The following is a 10,910-nucleotide window of genomic DNA, read 5'->3' on the forward strand; positions in this document are numbered from 1 at the left end:
ACGGGTCAATTCTGACCCTCAGGACGACACGAGGGTTAAATCCGTTAACGGAAGATGCTTGTTTTCAGAATGTTGGTGCACAGACTGATTCTGTTTCTCTCTGCTTGAACAGTGAATGCATTTAATGTTGGTCTTGTTTTTTTTTTGGCAGAGAGTTCAATCATGCTGCTGGTTCTGTTTCTAGATTAGTATAAATGCACCAAACACTAAATTAACATCCCTGCAGAATTCCATGTGGCGACCATAAACCCGTCACATGATGAGACGGCGTTCAGGTGTTGGCTGTGCTCTGTAAACCCTCAGCTGTGTGTCCTGACGCTGTGTTTGTGTTTGTGTTTGTGTCAGGGTCACATGGTGGAAAAGGGAACGTACACGGAGCTGCAGCAGTCTGGGGTGGACTTCACCTCCCTGCTGAAGAAGGACGAGGAGGACGAGCAGCAGCAGCCGGCCCAGGACGTCCCAGCCAGGAGCAGAACCCTGTCCCAGAATTCTGTGCTCTCCCAGACCTCCTCCGTGGATGGAGACAGCTTACCGGTTGGTACCTTTAAAAAACATCCAGAATGAGCCCATCAGCTGCAGATATTGGACTCAGAGACGCGTTCAGAATTAAATTAGTGTCTCCCTGCTCACCACAAATGGGCCTAATGTCTGTTCAGAACCAGCTGATGAAGATAGAAGCTTAGTGTTTCCACAGACTCACATAAAACCTGAGCGTTTCAGAAAACCCTCAGTGATCAGACCCTGCACTCCTCCATCATTCGGTCAGAAATTATCCGTATACGAATCAGTGTGTTTTATGCATTTCTGTCATTTTGGTTCAGAATTATTGTTTGTATTTTATTTTTGACCACACAGAAATGATTTCATGTCTGAAATCTGTTTATTTTCCACTTTAGAAGAGATTATGAACATTTTGATGATTGAAAAAGAAGAATAGCACAGAACAGAAACAGAAGATTGACATGTTTCCCCGCTTCCTGCAGCTGTTTCTGCTCCATCCCTCCGTGTTTGTGAACTTCATCACTTCTTGTAAGATATTAGCAGTGATATAGATGCTTGATAGCCTAGCCACGCTACACCCATGTTTCTGACGGCACAAGGGTCTAGGCACGCTCGACAGGGAGGGAGGCGGGCTAAAAGGTTGTCTATCAAATCACTCTGCAGCAATTGGGTAGGTATACAACCAATCAGCGCAACGAATAGGCTCCTAGAGCGCCGGAAATCAGAGGATACGGTAGTTCAGTGAAGCCTTATTTATACAGTCAGTGGGTGAAGCTCAAGTATATTACAGACATGTTAACAGAAAGATTATTCAGAGTCGGTGCTAATGGAGCTCAACGACTGTTGTCGTTTTTGTTGTCGACCCTGGCAGAGAATTAAATTCGTTGCCGTGGGTTGTGTAGCGCGGCTAGGCTAGTTGTTTCCGGTTGTTTCTGTCAGAATCGTCGCACCTCTGTCGTCACTTAGTTACGCCCGCCTTCTGACTCTACACTTCATGGTGATTGGTCCGGCCAGTTTTAGGAGCATCCAACCTCGAGGCTTATGGAGGGTAACTAGACCCACCCTGGCAGAGAATTAAATTCGTTGCTGTGGGTTGTGTAGCGCGGCTAGGCTAGAAGCTTGAGGTAGTAACACAAATATTATGGTTTCTTTTAAGGCTTCTTAAAAAGTGAAATGGAATGATATCAGAAGCATGTTTTCTGAGGAATAGCTGGAAAATGAAATGATGAAAAGTTTTAATTACAAAGATATTGCAAGAAAATGAGTGAATCACTGTGGAGGGTTAACCCGGTTTACCTTCAGGAAGTAAATGTTCTTATTCCTTCAGACTGACCTGCTTCTGGTCCCAGAGTAGTTTTCAGGCTCCACTTCACCTCAGGTTTAACATTGTCTTTTTTTTTTTGCACAAAATCCATCCCTGCTGTGTCAACAAGTCAGATCTACACCTTTGTAGTCTGAAATATCGACACAGTAAACTGCAGTAAATGTGTTTTTTTTTAAGTGCACTCCAATTAAAATGTGTCTAATTAGAAATACCAGCTTCAGACTGTGGTCTCATGGTCAGTAATGATGCCAGCTTTGATTCTCTCTTTAAATGTGAGTTAAAACTAAAAGGCAGCAGACAGTCACAGCAGCTCATTAGACTGCTGTTTTATTGTATGGAGGCTGTGATGTCACGTTTGCCAGATGATCGAGAACCTGAGAGTGCTAATTATTACATTTTCTCACACTGATAAGTTAATTACAGGCTGGAGTCTTTTTGATATCAAGTTAAACTTTTATCGTTTGACCTGAAGCTGAGATAACGCGGTCAAAGCTCTGCAGCAGCAGGAACAGGCGGTGGTTCAGCTCTGTTTGTTCTGCTTTGTTCTCCTCAGAGCCCTGACTGCAGTGGCTTTGTTTGGTTCTTCTTTGATGTCTGACTCTCCATAAAATGCTCTGTGGCATGTCTCAGCGTATCTTTGCACATCTTTGTTCAGTTGCATCGGGCTTCACCGATCATCTGCTGCTGGGTTCAGTTTAGCTCACCACAGTGAGACGTACGACGGACGCTCTGCAGCGTGATCACAGCTCTTGTTCTCGTTTTCCTCGCAGGCGGAGACGGTGCAGACGTTGGCAGAGGAGAGTCGAGCTCAGGGAACCATTGGAGTGAAGCTGTACGTCAAATACCTGAGAGCTGGAGCCAGCATCCTGACTCTGCTGGTCGTCATTCTGATCAACCTGCTGGCTCAGGTACACAGAGAGGCCACTGGAGGGCGCTGGACTCCCTTAGTGAGAACGTGTAGAACAAATCAATGCATGTGATCAAATACAGAAAGCGTGCATTTATTTTGTAGGTAGCGTACATCATGCAGGACTGGTGGCTGGCCTACTGGTGAGCATGAAACCCACAATAACAGCATACTTCACAAACTGCACCGTGTTTTCCCCACTAGTTTACAGCCTCGTATCATTTTAGGGCTGATGAGCAGGAAAGGCTCGATGCTCTGAACTCCACCGTCACAAACGCCACCCTGGACAGAGATTTCTACCTGGGGATCTACGCAGGTGAATCGGTGAACGCCTGCTGTGTTTTTGCAGGGTTTGCTTCTTGACCTGTTGCTGACAGAATGTTCTGCTGTCCAGGTCTGACCGGAGCCACCATCATCTTTGGCTTCATGAGGAATCTGGTTCTGTTCAACGTGCTGGTGAGGTGTGCTCAGTCGCTGCACAACGGCATGTTCAAGACCATCCTCAGAACGCCCGTACGCTTCTTTGACATCAACCCCATCGGTGAGGCAGAGGCAGCAGAAGCCTTCATTAGTGTTCAGTTATCAGTCAGTGTTCATTTGAAGCTGGGAGGTTTGGATGTATTCCTCCTTTTGTTTGATCTCTTAATGCTGATTTTACTGATTATAAATTGTCAAAAAAAATATGAGGGAACAATACAACCAAGAATTAAAAAGTTGTCCAAAGACCAGATGAGGTTCCATGTTGGATAAACTTACCCGTTTCAGGTCTGACAGTATTTTTTTCTGTTTTACTGCAGGAAGGATCTTAAACAGGTTTTCTAAGGACATCGGCCAGCTGGACTCCAACATGCCGTGGACTTTTGTGGACTTCATTCAGGTTAGAACCGGCCTCATTAAGTCTTCTCTGTAACCTCAGAAAGGGTGAACGGTGTCGGTCCTTTTCCTGACACTTAATCGTCATGAATTCCTGGTGGGAGTTTAACTGACTTTGACTTCTTCGTGTCCGTCTGAAGGCACAAAGTGAAACAAACGGAGAGGAATGAGGCTCACACGTTGAAGTAGATGTTTTTATCTGTGTTAGTGTAGATGTGAAAACAATCATTTCCATTGTCATGATAAATACTCCAACTTTATCTGACAATTCATTTAAGGTCAGATAAACTTTATTATCTCCTGTGGGAGAATTTTTTAGACGAGGCAAAAGCAAACCAGAACACATGCTCCTAAAACCAGAGAGAATGCACAGCGTGTGATGACTGAGTAAAAATAAATGAAGGAAATGATAACATACTCCCATACATACGGCTACCTCTGTTTCAGCCTCAGGACTTAAATAACTGATGAGCCGACAAACTTTCCCACATCTGATGAGGAGAGCCTGAGACAGTCGCTTGGGTTTCTCTAGTCTGTGCATTTATTGCTCCAAAACTGTTTTAATCCAACATTCTCCAACATGACCGGCTTCTTCAGCGGTGGAAACTGTTTTAGAGCAGAACATCTGCCGGGACAAAGACTGGTTCCTGCTTAGAACTTGGTGTTCATTGGCTCCAGCAGTGGTGTGACCTGTTGCTGCCTCTCATTTTCCTCTTCTTTATGTTTGTCTCTGTTCAGTTGTTCCTGCAGGTTCTTGGGGTCATTGCTGTTGCAGCGTCGGTGATCCCGTGGATCCTCATCGCCGTGGTTCCTCTTCTCATCGTCTTCGTCTTCTTGCGTCGTTACTTCCTGCAGACCTCCAGAAACATCAAACGCCTCGAGTCCACCAGTGAGTTTCCCAGTTAATGACTTGCTCTGTTAGCTGCTTACACATCCACAGTTCTTTCTTGTCCATTAGAACTCCCACAAACCTGCCGGTGGGGTTAAAAGCTTTTACTTAAAAAAGTAAATTTATTTCAGTTAATCATATGATTTTCAGTTTGTTGAAAAGGAAAACCAATTGTAAACCGAAATGAGCGTTTTTAATGAAAATCTCTTCATTGTACACGTCAATGTTTTGCTCTCATTGTAACTGAGAAGCCAGACTGACTTCACCGATCCAGTAATCCCACAGCAAGAGCGTTTGAACAAATCTGACAATAAATTACAGTAATAGATCTACACCCCCTGTCAAAAGTTTTAGGACAGGTTCTAGTTGATTTGAATGAGAAAGTGTCCTAAAACTTTTGACAGGGGGTGTACATGGTGTAAAGTCTGCATGTTTCAGGGAACTCCTGTGGGCCTTTCAAAAGGAGAAATGAACATGTTGGTTCTGGGCTTTTAACAGTTCTGTACAGTGATTCATCAAGATGCTGCACCGAAGACATTTGTCAGTTCTCTCTACATCCAGCCATGTTTTTTGTCTGCTTCCAAAGCGGTGCAGGACTTTATTCTGCACTGAAAATGAACCCACAGTAGGACAGGAGCATGAAACCCAGAGAACTGTTGGGGGTTAAAGGACTTAGCGTGTTTCTAAGGCTGTATGAAACCCTGTCAGTCGTATCTTCTGATCATCTGTCTCCTCATCGGTCGTCCTGCAGCTCGGAGTCCCGTCTTCTCCCACCTGTCCTCGTCTCTTCAGGGCCTGTGGACGATCCGAGCCTTCGGGGCTGAGGAGAGATTCCAGAAAGCGTTTGACGCCCACCAGGATCTGCACTCAGGTTTTCTTCACTGTCTTTCTGCACTTCAATGCTCCGTGTTTCTGCGGCGTCACTGACTGTTTTCTGTCCTGAGCAGAAGCGTGGTTTCTCTTCCTGACGACTTCTCGCTGGTTCGCCGTCCGCCTCGATTTCATCTGCGCCGTTTTCGTCACCGTGACCACTTTTGGCTGTGTGCTGCTCCGAGAACGTAAGGAAGACTTTAAGCTTTGAACACTGGACTTTGATGGCTGTCCTCCACGGTGATGTTCCACCACCAGGGGGCGCCAGTGTCTGTGAAATAGTCCACATTGAATGAAAACATGTACTCCATGAGAGGCAGCAGCAGAGTGAACTGTGGTTAAATTGTTTTTCTGGTCTTGTCAGAGCTGGACGCCGGCTCCGTTGGTTTGGCTCTGAGCTACGCCGTCACTCTGACCGGCATGTTTCAGTGGGGCGTCCGGCAGAGCGCAGAGGTGGAGAACATGGTGAGATGCTGGCTTTGATCTCATTATAAGTGATATTACTGGGTCTATAAACATGTCTGGATCTGACTCATTTCCATGAATGCCTGAAAGATTTTATTGTTTAAATCCAATCAAATGCCTTTATTGTCATTGGACAAATGTAGAATGAAATTTTGAGTGCATCTCCTTCTTGGGATAAAACGATAACAACAGATAGAAATAAAATATATATACTATACTATAATGTGCTTTGAAATGTCGTCATTGAGGTTCATTTCTGTCCTCAGATGACCTCAGTGGAGCGGGTGGTAGAGTACTCTGAACTGGAGAGTGAAGCACCCTGGGAAACCCACAGGCGTCCTCCCCCGAACTGGCCCAGTAAAGGCCTGGTGACGTTTGACCAGGTCAGCTTCTCCTACAGTCCTGACGGACCGACGGTGCTGCACAACATGAGCGCCGTGTTCCGGCCCAAAGAGAAGGTCAGATGTGTTTGATTCTCAGAGCGCCGACTGCCGTTCATCAGACTGAGCGTCAGACCTCAGCTTGTCGTTCTCTGCTGTCCGTCAGGTCGGTATTGTGGGAAGAACGGGTGCTGGGAAAAGCTCTCTGGTCTCGGCTCTGTTCCGCCTGGCAGAACCTCAGGGGAAGATCTCCATCGACGGCATCGTGACCTCAGAGATCGGCCTCCACGACCTGCGTCAGAAGATGTCTATTATCCCTCAGGTAAGACACAGCAGACCTCCTGTCACTGCCTCACCTGTTTCTGTTGGAACCTTGAATCCTTCTTCACAACCATTGAACCTTTCTCCTTGAAGTTCTTGACGATCCAGTCATCTTTCTGCAGCGTTTCCATGGTTACCGTCCAAAGTAGTTTAAATCAATCCACTAGACTTTAAGAAAGTTCCTTGAAGACGTTTCACCTCTCATCCAAGAGGCTTCTTCAGTTCTGGTGGTGGTTGGTGTTGCCTCAGCTTTTAAACCTCTGTGAGGTGTGTCCAGGGCTGTTATTTCAACGACCGATACTAAAACTCATCTGACTACCCAATGATGGTCGTTGTGAGTATCGGTGGGGGTCGTTGAAATGCACAGATGTCACTGAGCCCTCGTGTGCTAATGGTGGTCATTAGCATGAGTCTGCTGAGTCGTTCTTTTGGGGAGTTTTGAAAGGACCTGATTGTAAATTGGCGAAAGATGATGTCACAGACCACCCCCCCCGTTCAGAGATGGCTTCTCTACTTTGACATGGAAGGCTTCTTTCACTCCTCTCTCAAACCATCTGTCCTCCCTGTCCAAAGTCTGAACATTGGTGTCCTGAAACGAGTGTCCTTCTTCCTTAAGGTGAAGGAAGACTGCCGAATCCTGTCCTGAGGAAGTGGCTCTCCTGTGTTGAGCCATGCGCTTGTTAAGTGGCTGTTTGGTTTCCCCTATGTAGAGATCTGAGCATTCCTCGCTGCATTTAACTGGACACACCTCACAGAGGTTTGAAAGCTGAGGCAACACCAACCACCAGAACTGAAGAGGTGAAACGTCTTCAAGGAACTTTCTTAAAGTCCAGTGGATTGATTTAAACTACTTTGGATAACCATGACCTGGATGAATGAGAACCTGCACAGACATGGTGGTTACCGTGGTTACCGTGGTTACCAGAGGAGGATCCCTCTCTGACCTGTCCCCTCTCTTGTGTTCCAGGATCCGGTTCTGTTTACAGGCTCCATGAGGAAGAACCTGGACCCCTTCAACCAGCACACGGATGAAGAACTGTGGAACGCTCTGCAGGAGGTCAGTGAGCCACACCCACTGTTTAAGACCAAGATCAGCTTTTACTTTTAGCACATGGAACCCAAAAAACCGAACTGTTGTTTGCTAGTTCTCTTGACTTAATGTCCCAAACTGTAAACAGATGAGGCCCGTTGTGTTTCTGTGTTGTAGGATTCAGATTTACTTCTGCAGACACAGAGCAGTGTCGACGTTTGCTTTCTGCTGCGTAGCGCTCAGAGTTTCCTCGTCACTGAGTCCCTGAACGTTTCCTGCAGGTGCAGCTGAAGTCTGTTGTGGAGGAGCTGCCCGGGAAGCTGGAGACGGTTCTGGCCGAGTCGGGCTCCAACTTCAGCGTGGGCCAGAGGCAGCTGGTGTGTTTGGCCAGAGCCATCCTGAGGAAGAACCGCGTCCTCATCATCGACGAGGCCACGGCCAACGTGGACCCCAGGTACGTTATTTTACCGGTAACGGTCCAAATACGAACCGAACACGATGAGCCACAAATTCAAGTGTTTGTAGATTCTGATCTGACAGATGCTGAAGTGTTTTTGCTAAACGTGCAACATTACACGGGGAAAAATGCTCCTCTCAAAACAAAAAAAAGACTTATTTCAAAGAAGTTTTACCTTGAAATAAGGGGGAAAAAATGTAAGATTTCTTGAAATAAGATCTGATATTGAGAATAATGAGATCTTAAAATTAGCTGGGAATTTTTTTAAGCTATATTTTACCAGGATTGTCAAGCTTAGGTGTCTTAACCTTCCTGTTGTCCTCATTTACAGCCCCAAAAAATATTGTTGCCTTTTCAGAAAAAAAATTTAAAAAATCAGCGAAAAATTCCCCAAATTTATAAAAATTAGAAAAATCTTCAGGAAGAAATTTCCTTAAAAGTTTTCTTTAAAATTTTTATTTAAAAAATAATTTGGCAAGAAATAAAAAATTAAAAAATGAAAATTTAAAAAATTAAAATTAAAAAATGAGTAAAAAAATCTTCCAAAAATCTTAAAAATATCTGAAGTTATTACGTTTTTATCAGTAAAACTTCTAATATTTTCTTTAAGAGCATTCAGAAAAAAATTAACCAATTTAAAAAAAATTTGGTTAATTTTTTGCTGAATGTTCTCAAAAAAAACTTTTTTTTTAACATTTCTTTTTTTCCCATCAAAAAATGTCCAAAAAAATTCTCCCAAAATTTTGAAAATGTGGAAGTTTTCACTGTAAAAATGTTTTTTCCACATTTTCAAATTTTCAAATGGGTCAATTCGACCCACCGGACGACACGAGGGTTAAAACAAGATTGTCTTCAAACAAGTCCCTCCATCTGCTAAATGTCTATTAAGTGAATGTATCTTCTGATTTAAGATGAATAAGTGGGATGTGTGGAGTCCTCCCGCTGTCGTCAACACGCCCTCAGACATGTTGGTCCCTCCATGCACAGCTTGAGGGAAAAACCTCAGTTTGTAATCAGACACGGGTTTAAAGAAAAAACAGGAAACAAACCAGAAGTGGATTCTACAGATTCAGTCCAGGTTAATTCAGACTGAATTTAGGAAATCCCTTCAGAATGTACTTCTTTGCCAACTAAGTTCTGTGAATAATTTGGTAGATTTTTTTGGTCATTAACATGTTTTCAGATTGGAGAATTTTCGTATTTTCAGTCTCAATGAAATGTTTTCCGTCAGAAGCTGTTTTAGGAGCTCGGTGTCGCCCACAGACAGAAAAACCAAACACTGGCCACTAAAAATTACAGTAAAATCTTCAGACGAGTGTGGCATTGGGCCTGGGACATTCCTCTAAGTATGAACTAATGGAGGAGAATCGTTGGGTTTATTTTATTTAGTGTCGTCGTTCCAAGCCGTCTTCATGTTGTCTTCATGAGGCTTATTTTGTTGGATCAGTGCTGTGGAAAGCATCCAAAGAAAGCAGTGCTGCAGGTGGATTTCCATTTCAGTCTTTAGCAGAAAGGAAACCATGAACTGCCTTTCCACTCTTTGTTGGTCCTGATGGATGAAGTGATGGATGACAGAAGTGTCTGTGACCTCCATCTGATGCATGTGCTGCTGGTTTGATGTTCTAGAGATGTTCAACCTTTAACATGGATTCCCAGAATGCCAGAGTGGAGCTCTGGTGATATTTTTTGGCTCGGTAACGAATTCTAAATGTGGTTTTGTAAGATTGACCTCATCTCGGATCTTCTTGCTTCGTACCCAAACATCCCAACAACCCTCTTCAAGTAGAATTTCAACAAACATTTCAGCTTCTTATCAAACACTCGACTTCCTAACATGCATTTCTGTGTCGTAAACCGTCTGTTCCCGCAGGACCGACGAGCTGATCCAGAAAACGATCCGGGACAAGTTCAGAGAATGCACCGTTCTCACCATCGCTCACCGCCTCAACACCATCATAGACAGCGACCGCATTCTGGTGAGTTACTCTGTGATAGTAATCTGATTACTGAAGGACAGCCAGATGTGACACAAGAACATTTAGTGACCATCAACAGCTGTGAAGGTTTCTCTCCAGCAAACAGCGCTTCTATTTTAGCATATTTCTCACGTTTCAAACTCATATTTATTTAAGGTTAACCCTCGTGTCGTCCTGTGGGTCAAAACTGACCTTTTAAAGTTTGAAAATGTGGAAAAATGTATATATTTTCACAGTCAACCTTCTGATGGCCACATTTTCAACATTTTTGGGAAATCTTTCAACATTTTTGGTTGGCAAAAAGAAATGTTAAAAATGTTTAAGAACATTCTGAAAAAAATCCACCAAAATCCAGGAAATTTTGCTGATTATTTTTGTGAATGTTCTTCAAGAAAATATTAGAATTTTAATGATATATAAATGGAATCACTTTAGATATTTTTAGGATTTTTTTGGGAAGATTTTTACTCATTTTTTAGGAAATATTTACAAGAATTTTCTTGCCAAATTTGAGTGTTTTTTTTAAATAAGAATTTCAGGGTTAACTTTTCAGAAATTACTGGAATTTTCTTTCTGAATGTTTTTCCAAATTTTCAGAAATTTGGGGAACTTTTTGGGTGATTTTTTTTCTTTTGTTGGAGTGGGTCCGGTTACTTTTGGTCTTTTAAAAAGGTGGAGGCTACATGTAAAATGTGTCGTAGTTCCTCCACCGTTCACCTGCTACTAAAATGAGAACTGACTTTGTTTCCAGGTTCTGGATGCCGGGGAGATCCACGCCTACGACGAGCCTTACAGCCTGCTTCAACATCCAGACGGCATCTTTTATAAGATGGTCCAGCAGACGGGCAAACAGGAAGCTGCAGCTCTGCAGCTGGCAGCTAAGCAGGTGAGTTTCACCCTCAGAGATACTTAAACAC

At 43.7% G+C, this 10,910-nt stretch overlaps 1 protein-coding gene across 10 annotated transcripts in view; it reads left to right on the forward strand.

Moving 5' to 3' along the window:
- The window catches only part of LOC110961692 (ATP-binding cassette sub-family C member 4-like), an 82,587-nt gene that overhangs the window by 30,947 nt on the left and 40,730 nt on the right, over positions 1-10,910 (forward strand). For 9 of the 10 annotated variants that reach the window (XR_007939455.1, XR_007939451.1, XR_007939453.1 and 6 more), the window contains 16 exons: positions 346-534; positions 2,596-2,733; positions 2,838-2,875; positions 2,960-3,048; positions 3,127-3,273; positions 3,530-3,609; positions 4,344-4,494; positions 5,246-5,365; positions 5,442-5,552; positions 5,729-5,829; positions 6,096-6,287; positions 6,376-6,531; positions 7,498-7,587; positions 7,842-8,014; positions 9,888-9,993; positions 10,745-10,879. Coding sequence is in view for 2 of the 10 variants with exons in the window: in XM_051943290.1 (XP_051799250.1) it covers positions 346-534; positions 2,596-2,733; positions 2,838-2,875; positions 2,960-3,048; positions 3,127-3,273; positions 3,530-3,609; positions 4,344-4,494; positions 5,246-5,365; positions 5,442-5,552; positions 5,729-5,829; positions 6,096-6,287; positions 6,376-6,531; positions 7,498-7,587; positions 7,842-8,014; positions 9,888-9,993; positions 10,745-10,879 (2,016 nt within the window). In the remaining 8 variants the exon portion in view is untranslated. Of the gene's footprint in view, positions 1-345; positions 535-2,571; positions 2,734-2,837; positions 2,876-2,959; positions 3,049-3,126; positions 3,274-3,529; positions 3,610-4,343; positions 4,495-5,245; positions 5,366-5,441; positions 5,553-5,728; positions 5,830-6,095; positions 6,288-6,375; positions 6,532-7,497; positions 7,588-7,841; positions 8,015-9,887; positions 9,994-10,744; positions 10,880-10,910 lie in introns of all 10 variants that reach the window. The other variant, XM_051943291.1, reaches the window with a different exon arrangement.

Source organism: Acanthochromis polyacanthus, chromosome 22 (genome assembly GCF_021347895.1).
Source record: "Acanthochromis polyacanthus isolate Apoly-LR-REF ecotype Palm Island chromosome 22, KAUST_Apoly_ChrSc, whole genome shotgun sequence".
Classification (NCBI taxonomy): Eukaryota; Metazoa; Chordata; class Actinopteri; family Pomacentridae; genus Acanthochromis; species Acanthochromis polyacanthus.